Source organism: Grus americana, chromosome 1 (genome assembly GCF_028858705.1).
Source record: "Grus americana isolate bGruAme1 chromosome 1, bGruAme1.mat, whole genome shotgun sequence".
Taxonomy (NCBI): Eukaryota; Metazoa; Chordata; class Aves; order Gruiformes; family Gruidae; genus Grus; species Grus americana.
Window position 1 is genome coordinate 50,158,301 of NC_072852.1, and position 23,495 is coordinate 50,181,795.

Here is a 23,495-nt window from a genome sequence, read left to right on the forward strand (position 1 = left end):
AGTGAAATTGTTTCAAATAATTGGAAACTGAGCCACGGCTCCACAAGGATATGTGTGACTTGGGTCTCTGAATTCTAGTCCTTATTATATTGATCTGCAATATTTTGTGTGACTGTATAAATACGTCGAGGGGAGTTTCTTCCACTTCCTATGCAGAATAAAGTTCAGTATTTCTCCAATAGACTATTTTACATGATATTTTTATTAGCCAGATAATCTGGCAGGCAAGTTTATCAATCATACAGAGGACAGCTTTGGGTCTCATCAGCATTACAAAGACCAATTACTGCAAAAGTATAAAGAAATAGTTTATGTACTTTTTTGGAGCAATCTGATACAAGTCTAAGCTCTATATTTCATTACTGATTCAAGGAAAGATTCTGTTTGCTAAAGACAACATGTTTTTTTGGAATACTGTTAGTACTTTTCCAAAATGAAGGGACCTTTAAGGAAAGAGGTAGAAAAATGGATTTGTCTCTGAGACAAATATTTAATTAAATGAAAAGGAAATAAATATTCTATTGTGTACACATGTTTTATTTCTTTATTTACTATGTTATAGTTACATTTAAACATATATAATAATTTTACTTTAGAATTCATACATTAGATCTTAATACTTCAGCATAAAATTTTGCATTTACAATGATCTTTTATTGCCTTCAGTACAGTTTTTTTAGTAAAATATTCTTCCTGATATTGCTATACAACTTACAGTTGGGTAGAGAATGGAGTTGTCTTTTAGCATTTCGTATTATTCTTTGTATCTCAGTAATTGCTTTCATTATTAATAGAAATATTTCCCAAATTAATGAGATTTGAAAAAAAAGCATCTTGCTTAGTGTAGCAGTGAGTTAATAATTTGTCTGTAAAGATTCTTATAGTGTATGACAGTATTGGTCTCTGTCAAAGCTTAGATGAGGTTACCAACTGGCAAACGGGGTAGACACATGTATGCATAAGGTGTTTTGCTCAAATTGATGGGATTACCATCCAGTCTGATGTCTTCGAGAGCCCTACGTACGTAAGTAAAATCTTTCATTTTGCAGAAAGTGTCTTCATGCATCTCTTGAATGTTGTTGTTCTAAAAAAAACCACAAACAAAAACCCTATCAGAATATCTGCCTGAAAGTAATTTTTTTACTCTTTGAAGAACAATTTATGGATGTATTTTCAGTGTCTAGAAAGATACTTGTTTGAACTCAAGGGACCAGATTGTGGCTGCAAATCATCAACAGAGAAACCTTCCAAGCATGGGGAAAATTTCTTGGCCAGTGCAAAGCTTCAAAGCTAAGTAACTCAAACCATGTAGCAGAGACAGGCTTTGCAGGAGGGGACTGGTAGAAGTACAGAGCATTTTCATTTCCGGTATCACACTGAAGAGCCTTATTAACACAAATTGGAACCAGCATAGGCCAGTCCAAAAACCATAGAACCGTAATTATCATCCTGACAGCTTGATATACCTCAACCTGCAAAGGCACAATTCTGCAATTTGATCTGTGACAAATTTCTTTCCTCCAGGCCCTCTCATATTAGATTAACCCACATCTGTATACATATAGGGAAATTGAATGGTTTAGGTTTTATTTCTTTGATTTAAATTCCTCTTATATACCTTATCTTCATTGAGCTTTTGTTCCTGAAGTGAACCATTTTCAAAAATGAATTGCTAGAATACAATATTGTCTGGAAATTGAGACTAAAAAAGGTCATTGCCTATAATGAGGGCTGTCTGAAAATTCTTTCCTTCTCCACTCCTTTGCTAGTCAGAAATTGGTGTGGAAAAAGTCCAGCTCACTAGCTTTTGTCTGTAGCACATAGCACTGAATATTTAATTAACAGGCATGGGCAGGTGAAAGAAAAAAAAAAAATAGTGGGCAGAGTATTTCTATAGATTTATTTATTGAAAGATAGAGATCAAATCATGTATGGTATACCAGGTTATTTATTCAAAGGATGTATTTCTCTACTATGTAATAAATAAAAACATCTTCTGATAATCAAAACTGAGCATTGGTACAAGAGGAGATAAAGGGAAAGAAGCAGAGATGGAAAAGGTTAAAAGGAAGAATTCAGAAAAAAAGGTTTAGGTAAAAGCAAATTAAAAAAAAAAAAAAAAGGATTACAGACAGATGATGGATGGGATTTTCCAACACAGTCAAATGGAAAAGTTTGGCTGAAAAAATGTTAGCAACTGGGAATGACCTTCATTAAGAGAATGAAAGGTACTGGGTATAGATACAACCAATATGGAAAGCAACTTTCTTTGGGTATCTAAAAGTATTCCTGTTGGAAGATATCTATGAGCGCTGTGAGGGATTTCTGTCTTAGAAGACTCTACTACTGTTGCTGTTGACAGCTGTGAACCTAGCTTTAATCTGTACTAACAATAAATCTAGAATTTTACATTTATTTTATTGCAAATTCTAATAATTAAAGCTCAGCTGAGCTCAATTTTACTTCTTTCAAATATTACATTCATTAGTTAATTGTGTGTTTCCAATAGTTTGCTTAATCAAGTAAGTATACATTTGGATAAACAGAAAAAAACAAAACAATAGTTACTCTTTCCAGTTTTACTTTACTATTTGAACGTGATATATATAACCTTTACTTTTGTAGCCTACCTGAAGATGAAGAGCCTGGAGGCTTTCGGGGAGTGGCAATGGAATGTGATCCAAGTTATTGTCAGTGATGTAAAGATGCTGCAGTTCATGCAGATCCTAGAGGGTGAAGGAAAAAGGCAGGGGAAAATTACAGATATTTTTGAAAATCTCTAGTAAGCAAATTTGAAATCTATCACTGCAATGAGCACCACTGGATACTAACACATTTTGGTTCAGCGTGATATGGTTGAAAAGGCAGAAATTCAAAGAGAGTCACGAACTTTCATTTGCACAGGCTGAGAACTGTTGCTGTTAATGATTACATGTTTGGATTAAAATGAAGAAAAAAAATGTTTGAAATGTCTAGAGAATAATTAGAGATACAATTTCAATGATGTTATTCTAAAGCAAAAATACTGCCTCTCCCAGTCATTATGCAGAAAGGCTTTTTATTCTGTCTGTTTTCTTGCTTTTGTGACAAGCTCACTCAATTTTGCAGAAGTGTATTGGTGTTGAAGCAAATTATAACTGTATAAGAAATGCCTGAGCTAAAAATAAATGTCTCGTTCCATTTGAAAAGGTAAATAATTTTCTCCCTGACTTAGTGGAAGAAGCAGCTTCATCTGGTAATTATAACAATAGTAAGATATAAACTTAGCTAGGTCAATAAGGCTCAGTAGAATACTCTCATTTTGCCCCCTTTTTACACACAAAAGCTATCACGGTACCTATTTCTTCGAGTGCAATGCCCTGGTTTAATTCCTACTGACAGAACTCTGAAATATCAGGGTGAAGATTCTTTGCAAATGTGGAAGATAAAGGCTGAGACTCCTTCATGCCTAAAATCGGGAGAGTGCAGAAAAACAGAGTGCTAGGCCAGAGTCTGTAATTTGGGGGACTGATTTTAGCCCATCATTCCTATTCCCAACACCTGCTTTATGTTGGACTAGGAGAAAATATCTTATTCATTAACTGCTGTGGGCTGCTTCATTAGGAACCTGTCTTCCAAAGGAGGAATTCAAAGATGGGTGGTTACAACCACATTCTTAGATGCAATTAAATAGTGCATATGAGCCAGGTCTAACATATGAAGCTAGCCTATATTCTATAATGACTTCAGATTTCACATGCAACTAGGAGCAGTGCACAGCTGCTTCTCCCCACCAAAATTCTCAAGGAAGGGCAATCACTCAGAGGTTCCAATTTCCCTGCTTTTCAAGGTGGAAAGAAAGTATATAAATTTAATGAATACTCTAGCAAGCTCCCATGCAGATACACGACAGAGTAAGCGTGAAGCAGCAGGATCCACAGCTTTACCCTTCCCTCTCGCCTACTTTTAAGGGAACACCAAGCAGCTTTCTGGAGTCTTGCTAGTCACGTGACCAGTTGGTTCATAGATACAAACACAGTGTGCCATCACATGTCTTGTGTGGATCTTCGTAAAGAAGAATAAAAAAGGTTCTCATGTCCAGCTGATAGTGCTCATACCTCTTACTCCATCCTTTTAGATTACCCAGCAGCCAGCACAGTCATGGTACCTATAATCTTAGCAGGTTTACTACTGTAGAGGGACGCTTAGGCTGCTCTTCTGACCACATCCTTTGGAGAGAGGCAGAAAAAATTTTCCCATCAAACCCAGACTTACTTTAAATGCTTCATTACGTATTCCTTTGCGACCAAGCCTGTTCTTACTAACATCGATGAAAGTTAAGGTTGATGGTAACTCAGGGAGTTGCCTTATTCTATTGTCACGGAGCACCAGCTCCTCAAGTTGGGACAATCTCCGGAAGGCATCTTCATGGATCTCTGATATAAAGTTTGCCGTCAAATCAATCCTCTTTAAATTGTCTGGCGGAGAAATAAGATACAACAAACACGTAAGAATGTATTTCCCGAGTGTTTTAAAAAAGAAAAAGGAAAATGGGTTATTGAAATTACAGGTGAAGTACCTTGAATCAGATCCATTCCTGACCCACTATGTGACAGCTCTCTCTTTCTGTATATAATACAATGAACTGGATTTGAACAGTTCTCCTAAGGAAGGGCACCAACATCTCTTTCTCATCCTGTTTAGAATTTTGGTGTCATTCTTCATACATCTTTCAGTGAAATATTTTAAAATTAATAATTTTAAAATTTCTGTGTGTTCTGGGAATGTTTTAAATGGTTATCTTTTGGAAAAATAACATTTAAAGGGAAATAAACATATTCTCCACTACCTTGTTCTACATGTTTCTTTATTTTCAACATTTTCCTATATGTAAGAAATTTGATATATTGAGTTTTTTCTAAAATACATTCAAACACTTTTTCCAATCAATCAATCAATCAACAAAGAAACTTATTTTTTGCAAAAAGAACAATGTCTCAATATCAGTGCATTAATATGCATTAATTTTAAATGTGATATTCTGTGGCTTACTTCTGTTTTCCACCCAGAATGTTTTTCATTTTTATTTTATTTTATTTTATTCTTATGCTAGCAGTATATTTTGGCCTAAATAAATTTTCTCTCTTCTTAGTATTTATTCTCCTTGGGGTTTTTATATACCAGCTGTGTTTCTTCCAAACCTTCATCTCTGAGCAAGCCAAACCCTTATAGTTTTCTGTCATAAAAGGATCTTTGCATTCCCCTGAATTATTATAGCAGCCTTTTCTGACACTGATTCCACACTTCTCATCATGAAATCAATAAGCACTAGTTACAGAAAGTTAGATCTAAAACAACAAAAAAACCCCCGAAGAATGTGGCTTAATATTCAGGCTGTCGTTATCCCTAAACAGGATGGGCTTAATACTTCCTGAAAAATCATTTATCTTTAAGAATGTCAAGTATGAAATGTGAAAACATAAGCTTCCTAAATCACCAATTTTGGCCAGTTTTGGCCACAAATGGTTCTGGATTAGCAGTTTTCATTTGCTGAAGATTTTCCTAGATAAGTCTGGAGTAAACCAATGAACATATGCTTTAAAGGTAAAATTTAAAGGTAAAATTCCTTTCACACAGATACTGTGCAAATATTTGAAAGTATGTCTGCCTAAGAACTTGTCTTGTTTAGGAAAACAGTACTTTCTAATATGCTACAAATGTTCCATGAGGTTTGGGGTTTTTTCTATCTTTCTAAAGCTGATTACAGGTAACAGCAAAAAGATAGATGAACATTATTATTTCTAATAAATCAAAAATTTGATAGAGAATCCACATTTGAAGTCTCAACCTTTACATTCAAAAGTGGCAAACCATTTTTCCATATGCGCATTTATGTGTATAATCTTACCTTCATCAAACATTACATGAAATGAATCAGTATGTCCTAGATTAGTACGAGCCAGAAATAATAGAAATCAAAGCTAATTGCAGCAATACTGCTATCCATACTTAAGTTAGCGAAGTCATTTCTGTTGATCTTCCTGATTCTGTTGTAGCGTGAGTAGAAATATGTGGTTTTCTTAGGCAACGGTGGAACAGCATCAAGCTCACGATCATCACAGTAGACTGTGGTCCCTAGGCATGTACACAAAAGGCAAGTGGGAAGACCTATCAAAGAATTTAAAAGAAAACAGTTTGTTACAAAAAAATGTCCAAAAATGATATGAAAATTGCTACAATGAAATGCTCACCTAAGCACAAAATGATAAAATTTTGTCAATGATAAACTTCACTCCCATTCTGTTGTGATCACCACATCATATAACTGCAACAACAAAGCGATTAAATTCTGTTTAAAACTGATTGGGTGTTTGGTTTTGATTTTTTTCCTGCCTATGCCTGTTAGAAGGTCATTCAACTTACTTTTCTGATGCAGTGTTTCTCAGACTATAACAATAGAATATTAGGTGACAGCAGCCAGCCAAAGATCATTTTCCCCTTAGCCGGCAAGTGTGCACTTCCATCTAGATAGAGAAATAACAGCCGATGGCAAAATTGTTATGATTTCCCGAGCTTGGTTCTGTAAATAGTACTTCTGAATAATTTGGAAGGAAATTAATATTTTCCTACAGAGCTATGGAGAAGAACCTCAATTTCCTTTGCATGTTTAATTACATTTTCTGATTCAGAAATTCAGAATCATGAAAAATTTCTTGATCAGTCTGAGTTAAGGTAACTCGAAGACCATGTAAACAAAATATTTGGTTACCACCAGAAATTCATGAAAATGAAAAATCAAGTCATTTCATCTCAGTTATAAAACTGCATGAATACAATGAATTCATAAGTTTCTTTTGATGATATTATTCAAATTTGGTGAGGATTATGACACTGAGTGTGTTGTCTGAATGTAAATTTCAGTAGGAAAAGTTGTAAGTTGCTTTGTGTGTTGAATTTTTGATACATCTTTTCTTTGATTATGAGTCTAAATCAGCATATCTGTTTCTTAGAAAATATTTTTCTGTTTCATGTTTTCCTCCTCCTTGTAGCAGATGGCTGGTTGTTTCTGGTTATTTTATAAAATAGTAGCATAATTAATGAATATAAAAATTGCTTTTCTTGCAGATGAGATTTTTCCCAAATCACTTGTAGCTACATGGAAGATTTGCCTTTTTAATCTGTGTCAATTACCAACAGGCAGCAGTAACTAACCGAAGGGCGGGGTATATAAGTGGTGTCTCTTCGGACAAGATTAAAGAATTAGTGACCAGAGTACTCTTTTATTTGAGAATCTCTACTTGAGTGTCCAGGAATAACCTATCTGGAGAGCTGAGACTCCTTTTATACTTTTTCTCAGTTCCTCCACAGGACATTTTAAATTAGCTACAGAGAGCAAGCCTGACACAGGGGAAAAATGAATCGTCACGCATTGAACAATTCCAGCAAATCTAGACTTAAATGAAAGTAGAGTTCAGGATGGCTGACATTTTTTCAAAATATTGCAACGTAGCACAGGAAGAGAGTTTCCCCTTTTCTATTCTTGATCTTGAAGGAGTGGTATTTGTCACCTATGGCTGATGTAGACTGAAAAAATACAGAGGTATGGGAAGGATTCAAAAAGATATCAACAAGAAAAATGAACTTGTCTTGATGTTCCTGAGTCTTGTACTCTTCTATCCAGTACCAAGCCAAGAACAGCAGCAACATCTGACAGGAAAATATGTTGTTGAAAAAAAAAAAAGACACACAAAAAAAAATCTGATTTGATTTGTTACAACCTTGAGCCTCCCACGCATATCTTTAGTTGATGCACTAGTTGATGTTGATTTGCATTCAGTGCTCAAAAATGTTGACAGGTACAGAATTCATAATATGTAACATTTATGCAAAATGTTTTGTAACATCCTGCAGCTTTCAAAATTGAAGGAAATTGTGTGGGTTTTTTCAGAATTCTCCTGGGAAATTCACATCTCCATTTTTATTTGGTTTGACATCAGTGTATTTTTTTTGTCTGGCCAAGGCTCGCTAGTAATATGTATGAAAACAAGACTAGGAATGATTAATTTCTCTTCACTGAACACACAATTTTGGAAGCATGAACTCTTTTTGTTGTTGTTTTTTTCTTTTGTATTCTATGGCACTCAGATATAGTGTCGGGCATAGTAAAAAGTAGGCTTTTCCTATTGTGTGTTGATCAGCATACAACACAAAGACCCATCACAACAGTGGAAAACTCTGCTGAGCTTCAACTACAAGAGTTTAGAGTAGCTGCTAACAAATGCCAATTATAAGCATCACAATGTTTGTGTGGAAGAGGGACAGATTGTGTTTTACAATTTTAATTCCCCTGTGAGATGTAGAAAGTTCTTATTTCACTATAGCTTTTCAGAAGAACAGAAAATCAGCTTCACCCAAAATTTCTAAATAGTTTCCTTAAGCTTCATAGTTTCTAGTTTTCATGGTCAAAAATTGTTCAACATTTCAATTGTATTTTGTATGAACACATTTATAAAAATCATGTAACAAATCATTATAAAGATAGTTGGTAATGATATTAAAATATAAGTCAATAAAAAAGACTGGTAGCATTTGCCAACCATTAGCAAATTTTGCTAATGTTGTAAGTGTTGTTAGCAAAATTCTATTTGGAAAAAAAAAAATCTTCATTTGCACACAGACATTTTTGTAGTGAAATAATGTGGAAACATTTTGACTAGGCACCTATATGACTTCAAAGCATTGAAGATAGGCATGTTATACCTCTCTACAGTAAGAGAGGTACAGAAATTATATAACTCCTCTTCAGTAAGAGAGGTAGACATTCATAACCAAGCGAAGTGGGCTTGTTCAAAGGAAAAACTACACATGCAAAACTCATTTCTCTTTCCTACTAACCATCTTGAGTTTGGGGTCCAAGAACCCCAGACCCCTGTGCTGAAGACCCATCAATTAATTTTGGCGTTGACGCTTCCTCCTCAGGTTCTTCTGTCAATGGTGCAGAAGAATAACTCTCTTGAATTACAGAAGGTAGTGCTGTCCCAATCTCTGTCTAGGGAAAATTAAGAGGGAATAGGAAATGTTAATGTTTACTTCCACTGGCAGCTGTTTCTTTTCCAGTTATTCATACTCCCACTAGAGGTCATATATGTTCTGAGGTTTAGTGCTTGATCTGCATTTTATCTGGCAGCTATAATGAATTCTGATGATATGTAAGCAATTCACGAAACTCCAACATGCTTATTCACTTTTTATCTCAGTATTTTAAATGTTATGTTGTATGTACACATGCATACACACTGCATATACTTCATTAGCGAGAATATGTACTAACAAAATGCTTTTTCCATATTTATTTAAAGTTAAATTAGATTTGTGATAAAAATGGATATATTCTGTGTGACAAATGAAAATTTGCTGTGAAACATAAAATTGTAAATTGTACCAGCATAAATTCAAACCCAATATAGCTGTGCAGGCTCTGTTTTAAGAACAGTAGCATGCTTTAAAAATCTTACTATCTAAGAATTCTGAAGTCTAAGTTCACGTACTACTTCTGAATATGTTGGCAGTGGTTTTGTCAATTTTTTTTTCTCAATCTGAATAACAGAAGGCACTGGTTAGCTTCGTTCATCAGTGGATGCATTATGTACTATGAAAAATTAAGAATATATATAAGAAATGTCAGATAAAATCTTGATTTAGAAAAATCCTATAAAATTTGGCAGATCCTTTCATGGAACTAGAAACCTTACTTTTTCTTCTCCTCTCAACGTAATAAGTCAAACCAGTGAATTTATTGTGTTAACTGTGATTCTAAAGATGTATTCTGTTGATTTTGCTATATGGCAACTTCAGGATAAAAATTAAGATGTGGCAATTTTCTTGCATCATATCACCCCATATAAAAAGAGTACTGCAGACTTGCCAGGCTTGTTGCAGAGGGGCCTACATTTTCACAGAGGCAGAGTAGTTTATTGTAATCACCCAGACACTGAGAATCCATTCTAGTTCTGTGACCTTTGCAAGTTACTTTACCGCTGTATCTTGATTTCCCCATATGTAGTAATATTGTTTGACCAACCCAGGGCCTCCTTTGAAAATGCATTGGTTTTCTTTTTTTTTTCTTTTCTTTTTTTTTTTTTTTCTTTTTTAATCCCCAGCAATGAATTAGTGTCCTTATAGGGTTTTTCACATCTAAGGTACTGGTTAAAAGAAAACAAGAAAACACTTCACACTTCACAATGGAATCTGTGCACTGTAACTATATATCACTACTAGCAGTATTAAGCATTATGACCCTGGACTGCTTGAGAACATCTAAATAATCATCTAAAAACCACTTTTTGCACAGAAATAATTTGGTTTAAGTTATATAGCGGCCATAAGTTCAAATATTTTGCATCAATTATTAGTTTCACTGAAGACAAAGAGTATGGAAGCAATGAAAAACCAGGATCAACTCTGAACCTCAAAAACTCAGATTTTGACTGAACACACTTCAGGTCCTCTGTATATTCTTTAGTTGTATTCCAATAAGCCATAGATACTATTACTAAGTAGGATTTATGGATAAAAATGCCCGATACAGTTACTAGGATCATAACTTTGCAAAATGCAGTGTGATCAAATGAGCAAAATGAACTTCAGCTGAACTATGACTGAGTAACCTGTTGGTGTAAGAGTAAGGATGTACCTTGTTGCTTTGTGCAGACAAATACACAATGTTCCCATCTGCAGCAATGACAGTAAGACAGCTTAACCAGGAATGGACTTGGGGACAAATCAAAAGAAGACTTTGTGAACAAAGGAAATGGGACAGATGTTCTCTGAATGGAGGAAGCCTAGAGGGAGAGATGCATTCCAGACTTTTATTGACCCAGGATAGTTCTGCACCAAAGTGCTTGCACATGCAGTCTACATCTTCACCAGTTCTGTGGAAATCAGATAAAAGAGCCTCTGTCCTGAACTTTGGAACAAAATCCAGAGATTTTGAGACCTATTAACAACTTTTTATGCATCTTTTGTGGCAGTTCTACTGAAAATAGTATTATGCAGAAGACCATTTTCAAGACACAGTCTGTAAATAGGCATCACACCTAAGATAATGTTCCTTTCACTTGTCATGGGATTTGGGTCATCTACACTGACTGCCACTTCTCTGAATATTTGAGGGCATACTCTGTGGAACTTACTAGCTTGGGATTTGTGATTTGCTTTTGGCTTTCTCAGGTGTTATTAGTTGATTAATTACTGTAGCTGTTGGGTACCAAAGCAGAGGTATTAAATCTGTTTCTAGACTGTTATCTCTCTCTCTTTTATTACAGGATATTACCTAGTTTTGGAGATCCACAGTTGAAAATCCCCCCATAGTTTCCTTGCCAATGTGCTAAATCTGGGTTCTAGAGAAATCATTCCAAGCAGTTAGCATCAATATCTATTCAGTCTCCTGCACCAGTTGTGACTGCCAAAAAATACCAGTTATAACAGTGAATTTAATGATGTCGCCATTTTTACACTGGTAACGGAGTAGGAGTTCACTGATACATGTGTATTGCATACCAGATCCAGAGCGTGAGCAGTATTTGCTTGCTGTACATAGATTGGACTTGAACCAGTAACCTAAAGGTAAAAGTCTGTTTTCCATTATCGGTCATCTGATGCATGCAGCTTTCTATCTTTTACATATTTGATAAATCACACAAGATTGTAACAAGACAAAGATGTTTCTTGGACTATATAGTGGACAGAATGATCCTTCATCTTCCAGATGTTTGTTTATTTTTGGCAACATGCACTTTACTAAAAAATTGAAACAAATTATTCTATATCCCTTAATGGGATTTCTCCATAGGGTTTGGGGGGTTTGGGGTGGGGTTGTATTTCCATTGCTACTCTAAGAATAATCTTTATGAAAAATCACAAAGTAGGAAGAATATTGTAGAGAAATACAATAAAGCATGTTTCTCTTTGACAATAGTTGCAAGTCTTCAAATCATAATCAGCCTTCCAATGCAGATTTAATACATGGCATAAGAAAACACTGAAAGGGAATCACATCACCTATCTTTAGCCATCTAACTATGTGGTTAATAGTTACCCTACTCTGTCTTTGGAATCAATTAAGACATTTAGAGAATATCAGTGCAAAATATTAGCCACAAAGCATGCCATAAGCAGAGTAATATCTTTCCTAAGATTGCATGGCATATCTATGTTTCCCCTTCCTATATTTATCCAATAGAACTGCATTTACAAATGAAAGTGCTTAATGTGGATGGCCAATTTAGAGGCACGTTCAGGCCAGGAAGTTATAAAAGTCAAGAGGACAGAAATCTGAACATATCAATGAGTGATGAAATACAATTGGTAAAAGTCAACTCATAACTTCGGTCATCCATAGGCTAAGCATTTAGTCTATGCTAGCAACCTTTCACAGCAGAGAACGAGATGATACTTCTGAAAAGTAGCTGCAGCCACTGACCACAGATGCTTATTTTAGGACGGGTTCTTTAGCTATCTCTCTCTCACCATTGGCTGAAAACGAGGGGAGACAAATGAAAAGGTTTTTAAGATTAGAAACAGCTCAGGAGGCTGAGCTGTGAAAAAAACCCCTGTGGGCTAGGAGTCAGTAGGGGTGGAACAGAACAGAACAGAACAGAAACGTAGATAAGAGTAACCTATATGAGGATTATGGATCCACTCTATGCAAAGTGATAAAATACAGAAAATAAATAGATTTAAAGAGGTGAATGGCAAGGCTGGAAGCCATCAGTTGCAATATTTTTCTTCTGAGGTGGTGTAATTCCAGTGGCAGATATTTTGTCTATTGTTTTATGTCTACATCTTTTAGGATCAGAGTTGATATATTACATGTAATAATTTAAATCCACAGGAGAATCTGTTTCAGTGCTTCTTTTATTGCAAAAAAATATACTTAAATACACAAACAAAAGTTCAGAACTTAAAAAGAGACATTATAAACTTGAAGGGACAGTTGTCCCACACACTGACCCATCAAAGGAAACTAGTTTCCCCCCACAGCTGTTCTGAAACTACCAAAGGCTTACAAGAAAATGTCTAATTATGGTAGACATTTTTGGTTTGTTTTCCTTTCCAAAAGTGGCTCATACTTGTTTCTTCTTGAATTTTGCATTTAAGGTCTTCTTTTCTCATATTGTTCTATCTTAAAAAATAGATCTGTAAGCCATTGCATGTTAATGCAATAACTACTTAGATTGCAAATTACGCAGCTCAGATAAATTGTTATTTTCTTGTACAGAGCTACATAAATAAGTTGTGTGGAGAAATTAGTCTAATAAAACTCAGTGAGATCTTGGGGAAGGTGATACTTGTTTATAAAATTTCTAATTTCTAATTTCTAAATTTACCTACTCACACTCATTCTCTCAGATTTTAATCACTTGCACATTTACACCCACATACTCCCACATAACTACATGTGTGGCCGAGTGGTCTGGCCAGGATCTCCTGCGTTCAACACAGAAGACAAGGTACAGAAGCTACTGGGTGCTTTTAGTGCCTTTGGGGTTCTTCTTAACAAGCATTGGAAACGAATCTTTGGACAGGTTTTATCTCCTTTAAGATTCACCAGCTGTTATGGGGCAATCTTTTTCCTCAGAGTCCTGGTTACTCCAGCATCCATCAATCTCACACCAGGTTGCCGCCCGTTGCTTCCTTTTCCCTATTGGAAATGTGATTTCATGGTGGCTAAGATGGAAAGAAATGATATATATTGTACTCTACAACCTTACTTCCTGTCTGCTGGTAGTAGGATGAAGGGTCTTCACTGAGAAGTCATCTGTGCTGCAACATTATCAGGGTGCAAGACCTTTGATTTTGGAATAAACAACCCATTCCTCAGTTTTGCTGCTGGGAACAGTGTCTGGAAGTGGTGCAGTCGGGTACAGTGTCTTCATTTTCAGTGCAGGCTATTCTTTTAGCCCTTTAAGCCTTCTAAGTTTTTAAAGTTACTTTGTTGCTTCTGCTGGATCTTACACACGCATACATGCATGAATTTCAATTCATACTTCAGTCTGACCAACCATAACATTTAAGTTACAAAGCTCTAGAGTTGTAACCCAGTTCTCTAGAAATTAGTCTGTGGCTTCTGCCTTGGAAAATATAGGTAGACTCTGAGGTTCTTATAATTAGCCTCTGCAAGAGAAGTAGTCTTTTTAGCACCTTGAACACAGAATATCCTAAAGCTAATTGTCTCAAAAGCAAGTATACCTACGTCATGTCTGATTTTAGCTAAGTAAAAACATTTATGCTGCACAGTACTGCTACAGAGATTTTACTTATTAATTATGTTGTCTGAGAACGAAGGAAGTCCATATAAATGGAGCTAATCTGGATTTCCATGAGTACAAATGAAGTCAAAGTCTCATTCCAACACTGTATTTGAAATTACAGATTTTATTTCTAATATTCTGCTTTGAGGGCTATGCAATATCTGAGTTAGCCTGCAGCAGATGCTTTTCTTTGGAACAGTGATGAAGTTTTGCAAGACATAAAATTTCAAAGAGAAATATGCCAGTTTTAGAAATCAGAACAGGGCGCTCTGCACTATTATAAAGCACAAAGGGACTGAAAACTAGCCCCAGCTATTTAATGAAGATTTTCACAGGAGCTCCTGCTGATCCAAGCCACAAAGTAGACATACACAGCCAGCCAAAGTTGGAGATCACTCAGATGACCAGAGTATCAACCAGCAACTTTGTCAGCCCTCAGCCCTGTGGTAAGGACCTGTGTCAGCTGGACTTCCAGAGCTCACTGTAAAGGAGGATTCAGGGTCTCAAGCAAAATTAACTCATGCAGTCCACGCAGACCAGGCACTGCTGGGGCTGAACATGCTTTTGCTCAGTTCACCAGCCTGGCTTTTCCTAAATGCACTGTGATTCCTTTGAATCTGAACTATGACCAAACAGCGTCAGAAACATGAACAGAAAGGACCAGAATCACCCAACTTAACTTCAGACATTTAATTTCAGTGTTGTATTTAGTAGCTTATTCTCCTTACGCTCCTGGTGCCGATAGTGGAGGAAGAATCACTTCCTGAGGGTGGTTCAGCACACTTATGTCGTGAATCAACTTCCTGAGGTGCCTGTCCATCTTCCTTTGACTGTAAAGGAGACCATGTAAAGGCAATCATATTTTTTACCAGACATCAAGGCCAAAGTCTGGTGTCAGACGTGCTCTTCCTCTCATTTCTACAGCTTACAGTGCAAAGACATTTAATCTGATTTGACCCAATCCAGTACATGCATGTAGCCTGCAGTGATACAGACATAGTGCTCACAAGCTGCTGTATCTCCAAAACTAGAGAAGTTTCTAATAGTTTAGGTTTGTCTTCACAGTGGACTGTTACACTATATAGAAATGTCCTGTCAGTGTAAAATCAGTTAACATTTAGTGACAGGTCTAGGACATGAATATGGTGCAAGGAAGTGCTGAGGACACAGGTGTGATGCATTTCCTGCCACTGGAAGGGACATTCTGCATCATAACAGGCATTGCTTTCAGAACTCTAAAAATAAGGAACACCAATATCAAAAAAGGAATAAGAAAACATTTTTTTTTTCCTGCACATTTTTTTTTTTTTACTTCCTATTTTTTCTTGAACATGTGATCTGAATTGTATGTCCAGGATCAATAGCTGCAGCTATTTTATCCACAGATACTCATTCCTCTTCTATTAATAAAAGCTAAGTTGGGAGTGGAAGTTGAAAAGGAGAAACTGGAAGCTGGTTCAGGCTTAGATCTCCTGTAAAGAAAGCCAGAGCCAAAGCCCTTCTTGGGAAATAACATTCAAAGTAAATTTTCAATCCCCAGATTTCTGTGATGTCACAACAGGGATTGTGCTGCTATGGATTATATACAATTACTTCAGTACCATTTCTACACTATTTTTTCTTTAAACAAACCAACTAAAAAAAGGTAGAAGTTGTTAAAAATAACTGTGCTGATGCTGGTTGACAATGCCCCAAGTCTTTAAGCATATAACAAGATATTAGGTTGCACTGAGGAATCTAGGGAAAGAAATTCAGTGAAGTTTTACTTCACTAACTCGGGTGCCTGATACCTATTGTGTAGCTAAGGATTCAGGCAGAAATTTCATTAGGGCAATTATGCACGTTCTGAAGAATTTATTGTGCTATCTGTCTCACACTTAAGGCTATTTGTGTAGGGAATGACTCATTCCTGCACCTAAGTAATTCAAAGAACCCATCTGCTAAATTCGCACACCTGTTTTACTCTATTTGAGTTCAGATGAAAACAAAGGTGCTGGTTCTCCATTCATCCAAGAAGCAAGAGAGCTGAGATATGAGTTGCTAGCCTGAGGAGGCTGGCACCCTAAAACCCTCTGTTTCAGAAGACATCCAAACCACCAAATGGGGGCCAGAAGCAAGTTTGGGTGAGATGTTGAAATAAAGCCACAATACATCCAAAGAGGCAAAACTCATGGCAGGAGAAGGAGAATAAGCCAAAGGAAACATGATTATGTAGCCTAATACGAAAGGAACTGAGTAATACCTGTGACCTTTTCAAAGGATTATTAATGTCCCATGCATCAGACAATCACTAAACATGAACAAAGATAGAAATGACTCAGAGCAGACTCAGAGAAGAACCACAACCATTCCCTCTCTGAGCTGTGTACCAAACCATGCTCTGGATCCTGTTTTGATAGGCTCTAAAATGATGCTTATCTTAAATTATTTTAAAATGAGATAGAAATGCATGTTATTTAGCTTAACAGTGTTCAGAGAAAATATATAGCCATGGGTACAATTTAGGAATTTGGGGTAATTTTCTAAAATATCTGTATCCTTGTTTCTTATTTGACTTCAGTAGGGATGAGGTACATTACTTTTTTCTGGAAGAAGCCACAAAACTGGAAGGGGCGGGGAGGGAAATAGTTTAAGTGACCAGGGAAATTGAGGTAGCAAGCATCTACTGTAAAAGGTCCATGTAATCTTACTCTGGGGTTTCAGATGTCGCCTCTCACAGGAATGTCAAACATTGTGATAGTTACCCATAAGCAATGAGCCCTATAGCTGGACCAATTTACATGTTTTCAGACCAGGACAACTACTTAGAGAATCTTACCCAGTCTGAGGTAAGAAGAAGGATGTAGTTACTCTGTTCAGCTAAGGCAGGGGTAACTAATGGCATGCCCAGTATCAGAGTTTTAGGTGCTTAAGAATATCTTAGCCAGTAAGTACACTTAGACTTTATAACATTTCAGGTCGGTAGGTGGGTGACACGAGCGCTTCTTGGATTGTTGTACTAGAACTTCGGAACTACCATGCCATTTCAAATCCTTCCTTTTCGTCTTGTGGTATTTCTGCTATTTGCTTTTGCTATATGACAAAATAGTTGAAACATCACTCAGGTATTTCATGACTACTTTTTATTCCACAGAAATGTTCACTTTTTGTGAAGACATCTGTAGAGAAGCATATGGAATCAGTTATGAACAGCCAAGTGAATGTAGGAGCTATAGTCAAAGCGTTTCTGAAAAAGTAGAAAATTTCCTATTTGGGGATAAAGCTTCAAATGGTACATTTAATTCTCTTATCAACTATGTGGTTATCTGACTTCTACATTACTTGTACCCATTCACAAGTTTTTTAAAAGTGTACATGACGTCCTGAAAAGTCATTGCATATCCACCTTGAAGTCTTAGTTAATCAGATACCCACCACAAAGATAGAAACAGCAGTGTAAGCATCTCTCAACACTGCAGAACAGCAAGATGGAGTTCTTGCAAAAATATCCATCTTCATGTGTGTTGTGGTAACAGCAGAGGCGCTTTGAGTGTATGTGCACATATGTACAAGTGAATGTGTGTGTATGACTCTAGTTCTGAGCTTTGTGCAGGCACCTGAATATCCTATTGTTAGTTTGATTCAAATTCAACAAGCCAATGCAGGATCAAATATCAGGCTTTCACAGTGCTTGTTTCTAGTTATTCTGTGGATCGTACTTTCCAGCTCACCTCTCTTCTGTACACAGACCCAGACCAACCTGTATTCAGCTCCCTCGATGTGCTGCTTATTCAGTGCTAGGATAGCTCCCTTGCTTCTCAGTCTCACTGACAGCCTATTTTATCGATGCAAATATTTTTCTGATGCTCCTATATTTTCATTTCTTATTTTTCTAACTTAGCTTTTCCTACCTGAAGGAAAACAGACTGGTTATGTTTAACAGGCACTGTGATCAAAAGTTTGCAATATGATTTTATGAGACACTAGTAGCACAATTTGTTTTTCTCACACAGCATCCAAACAAAGTTTTAGTTTCAAAGAGGGAAAAAGTCTGAGCCTTCTGTTTTACCAGTGAGAAGCTTACACAAGAATGTTTTTGACAGTCTGGCTTAATCGTGTCCATTTTAAAGATGGAAATCTGTGTATGTTTGCAGAGCAGTCGGGGCAATGAAAACCCAGTCTTGACTGGGGCCTCTGGACCCTATTATGATATAAATATTCATTGAAAATAATGATGAAACTTACTGTGAAGAAAAGGGGCGATACAGCAGCTCATGTTTATACTGTTGTAACTGTCAGTTTCAGAAGATAAATCCGCCACAAAGCTTATACACTATCTTACAGTGATATTCCTTTTCAGTCTCTTTCTCCTTTAGGACCTTGAAATTTCTTCCTTGGTGATAGGAAGAATTTTTTTTTTTCTTCTTTTCTCTTACATTGCCTTCTTTTACCATTATATGTGAAAGAGTTGATGCTGTTCTCTCTAAAGTGTCTATACACTTTTTATTTCTGAATGATATATTACTATATATTCTGAATGATATATTACCATGATATAAGTTTTTTTCAGTAATAATTTCCCTTTGGATGCAAAGCTTTAGCTGTCTTCTGTGTCTCACTAACCTAGGAACTTGGAAACCACAGATTTTATAGCCCAGATTTGACCCATCAAATATATGACAATGCATAGCTTTGAGGAGGATTCAGTACAATTCTCCCAAGTAAACACACACACAACTACAAGTATTTTCCACATGCAAAATCTTTGCATTAAAAAATGTGTTCCATGTACATATATTGAATACAGTTAAAAGAATGCGAGAAATGAAACAGCTCTGCTGATGTTAGCAAGCAACGCTAGATAACCTCTGATTTCCATTGTCAAGTAACTTTTCCAAACCTTAAAGTTACTCTAAAATCTAAATGTTTGGGCTGCTGCTAAGCAGTGCTTGCGCAGCATCAAGGCTGTTGCTCCAAACCCCCTCCCCTCCCCAAGGCTGGTAGTCTGGGGGTGGGCAAGAGATTGGGAGGGGACATAGCTAGGACAACTGACACAAACTGAATAAAGGGATATTCCATACCATATGGCGTCATGCTCAGCAATAAAAGCTGAGAGAAAGGGGGGATGGGGGAGAAAGCAGGGGAGGAGTGGGCTTCATTATTAAGGTGTTTGTCTTCTGAAGCAACTGCTACATGCACTGGCGCCCTACCTCCCACGAGGTGTTTGGACATTACCTGCTGATGGGAAGTAGAGAATAAATCTTTTTGCTTTGCTTTGCTTCTGCGTGCAATCTTTGCTTTTCTTCATTAAACTGCCTTTATGCCAGCTCATGAGTTTTCAATCTTAATTTCTCCCCCTGTCCCTCTGAGGACGGGGAGTGAGAAGGCAGCTTGATAGGTACCTGGCAGCCAGCCAGGGTCAACCCACCACAACAGATATCCCAAGAGAATGATTCATACTTGTCTTGGAGGATGGTCTTGGGATGCAACACCTAATTTTAGCCACATAGAATGAGTGGGAGGAATCCCTCCCTAATTATCTTTAGATCTTTCCTCATTTTGGTGGTTACACATTGAATGAGTGATTATAGTACCCAACGGGTAATGTTCTGGAAAGGACATACAGACATAGGTGCCTTACTTTAATGCCTTAAGATGCACTGGTGCCTAATTCCCATTGAAATCAACAGGAACGACATGCATCTGAAGTCCTAGAAACAGTGAGTCTCCTGGACCTGCTGAAAATCAGTCCGATACACAACCTTGGAAAAGTATGCATTTCTCCAATGAGTCTAAAAAAGTGTTAAACAGAATGATTTATATTTGCACATAAGTGAATTTTAAAATCTTAAACTGAAGACAGCAACAACAGAAAATGCTATTTCATTTTTTCTCCACTATTTCAGAAGGCTAAAGATATGATGCAGAGTTGTCTAAAAGGAAACCAGGCCTTAAAGAGTTATTGTACACAGGCTAGATCTAATGTAAGCCTGCTGTTTGTCTGGGTCTCTGTGGTATTGCTCATCATTTAAGCTATGCATAATAAAAACTAACCTGTGACCTTGCATAAATACTGGGTTTTACACATAGAGCCACTTGTGTTGTCCACATCTTTACGATAACAGGATTGTAGGGAGGAAAGTCATAACCATGATCAAGAAATCAAATGTATTCTGTTTAAAACTCGAGTGACATCAATAATATTCAATGTGTAAAAGATAACTTGCAAGACTGACATGCACATCTATAAAAGCTGCTTAATTTCTACAGCACTGACCACTCTGAGCTCCCCTGGGTTTAGGGGAATTGTGAATGCTTAGGTTTCTTTTGGGTGGTACATGGTAAGAGGAATGTAAGCAAAAAAGTTTTTGGCTAAACATCTAGGAAAAAAGGCTCTCACAGGGAGGTCCATCCATATGCAAAGTAACATTCCTTCCAACTGCTATAATGGATGACCTTCACGAATTTTAAGAAGGCTGTCTGAAATGCCTAGTAATGGGAGACAATCCTGCTCTGGAAAAGAAGTTTATAAGACAAAATGAAAAGACCTTTTGGACTCTTTGCCTATTCCATGCTTCTTTAAAAAAAGCAACATGTGATAGGACCTGTTGTATCTTTTCTTGTTGAGTGCAATATTGATCATCCTGAATTTCCTTTCAGCTGGAAAAGAACCACAGGCGCCTTGCCTTGTCTCTGTCCTTCACTCAGGAACTTGGAAAGGGGCCACCCCATCCTTCAGTGTCATAGGACCTCACAGAGAAAGCACAGCACAGCAGAGTCCCACTTAGCATTCAATGCATTGCTAAGAAATCTATTGTCTGAATAAGAAAAACTTGGTGGCAAGGCACATACAAAATAGCCTCTCCCATTTCTGGGAAGGAAGCTATTTCTGTAGGACTGATAAATGCTTCATTTTTAAGAGCGAATAAGGACAGAAACTGTGACTTATTAGTCAATGTGAAATACAGAGAGCACAAGTATCCAGTGACTAAAAGTGGGGGTGACTTTATCAGGGAAGAAAGCTCAAGTGGATGGGTATTCAAAGAGCTTTGATTCTGCATGGCACAGGGAAGCAAGCCAAAGGCAAAGTGATTTCTTCAGAGCAAAGTTCTTCTCAGTCTTTCTTAGATAAGACAATTTTAACTGTAAGGTTCTGATCTTAGTGAAAACTTTGAGATTATTTTTATCTCTTCAGTTCTCTGGTTTTGGGATATATTTATTCTTAAATTGTTTCTGCCCTTTGATTTCAAGGCTGCTATCCAATTTTGATCTCACCTTGATGAAAGACTAGTTCCTGTCCCTCCTGCTGCAGTCATGAATCTCTCAAAGGAACATATTTTCATGAATTATGTACTGTTATGTGAAAAAGTACTAAAATATTATGTGTAATAGCGAAAAAAATCTATTATTTAAATGTTTTATTTTTCACTCAACTTCTATTGCACTCAATCCTGAATCATGCAGTACATATATCACCTTCAGGGAAATTGTGTCCATGTCTAAGCAGTAGAGTGTGATTAAAATTAATGTAGCCTTTTAGTAAGGTAGAGAAATACAAGAATGTGGGACGGGAAGGAGGCATTTAAGTCAACAAATGGAGTCCCTTGCTTGTACCGGCAGCACATGTTACTATCTCATACTGTAACAGAATTTCAACAGTTTTTCTTCAGTAATTCTTCTTATTTTCCTGTTTTTCAATTCAAATGCTTTCCCTTTTCTTTTTTACTTCCTTCTGCCCACTTTCCTAACAGAAATAGAAACCAGTAGCAATTGTAGCCTGAAATACTTGTATTGAACATATCTATTACTGTAAGAAATAACCTCTGGAAACAGCATTTCACAACCTCATTTAATGGGGAATACTGCATGTCCTATCTCAACTGCCTTGGTGCCTCATCCAGACAGGTAAATCATAAGGACAATCTCCAACAGAATTTGTGGCAATGCAAGGGGACCTGAGGGAAGCATGGTAGCTTTCACCTGCTCTCAAAGATTACCACCAAAAAAACCAAAAATCATGAAATATTTTGGCCACATTTGTAGGTTAGGGAAAATGTGAATAAACTACTGTGTGTTATTAGCACAGAAAACTGTTGATCAACCAAAGGTAATAGCAACCACATGAGTAGATTTGTCTGATAAATGTTTTCATGGCCAACAAAACCTCATCAGTAGTCACTGCATTTGTGCACTTTGGAAAGAGAATAAATGAAGTTCTGATTACCTCTAGTTGGTCAGACTGCTCATTTTCATCATAGACAAATGGGTGAGGCAGCTCTCCAAGTGGTACGTCATAGAACTCAGAATCATAAATTACAGTATCAGTGATAGGCGCAGCTACAATAGACTTAAAGATAAAAAATCCTAGAAAAATGTTTACAAAGGTCTGCATTCTGCTTTCTTTTCTGAAAGAGAAGAAAATGGACAAAATGTGGGTAATATGGTATTTGGAAGGAATCTATGAAAATTTAATCACACAAGTACAGTACTTCTATGTATGCAACAATATTTCTGATTGATAATTCATATTTATTCATGACAACTCAATGGTTATTCTGTTTTCCTTCATGAAAAGTCCCTGGATCTGAAAATTTCTGCAGACTGCTTTGGCCATACTAACATTTAGACAATTTAGGAAAGATTTATTGAGTTTTATTGGTATAAGACTAAACTGGCCTCAATTTGAAAGTACCTGAAAAGCTGAAAGGAAGATATATATTCATCTTTTCCCCCTTTCATCTAATTTCACTTATTTCCACTGTGTCATTAGAGAATAACTTTTGAGAAACTAACCAAAAGCTAAATAATTACGTTACTTGTGTCTATTACAATGAATAATCTTTTGAAGTGTGCAGCAATGCAATTTTGTCTTTCTCCTCCACCAGGAAAAAAAAAAAAAAAAAAGGGAAAAAACCCCCAACCCAACATTAGGACCTCTTTCTTTGTTGTCTCTGGATGAGTATAATCAAAACACTTTTCACACAGTAGTTGTTTTGCCAGAATATAATTTTAATTGGTTGAATGGTGTGGCATATTTGGAACATCACTTCTGCAAAGATCTGGGAAGCCAACTAAAAAGTAGTCAGTGTCCTCTATAGCCCTGTAAGTGACACTACTCTGCATTCCTTCATTATTCAATCAACACCATTTTTAAAGTAGTGAGAAATGGTAGAATAGTACAATCACCTGTTCTCTTTGGAGAACAGAATTGTAAAACTGGATTAT

General features: G+C 36.6%; 1 protein-coding gene across 1 annotated transcript; it reads right to left on the reverse strand.

Moving 5' to 3' along the window:
* Positions 1-913: 913 nt before the first annotated feature.
* On the reverse strand, positions 914-22,662 carry EPYC (epiphycan). The gene is made up of 6 exons (XM_054827956.1): positions 22,495-22,662; positions 8,875-9,028; positions 5,989-6,147; positions 4,255-4,457; positions 2,631-2,726; positions 914-1,084 (listed from the first exon to the last, which is right to left on the reverse strand). Exons 1-6 carry the CDS (start codon positions 22,660-22,662, stop codon positions 914-916), a joined length of 951 nt encoding a protein of 316 aa, XP_054683931.1.
* Between the last annotated feature and the right edge of the window lie 833 nt (positions 22,663-23,495).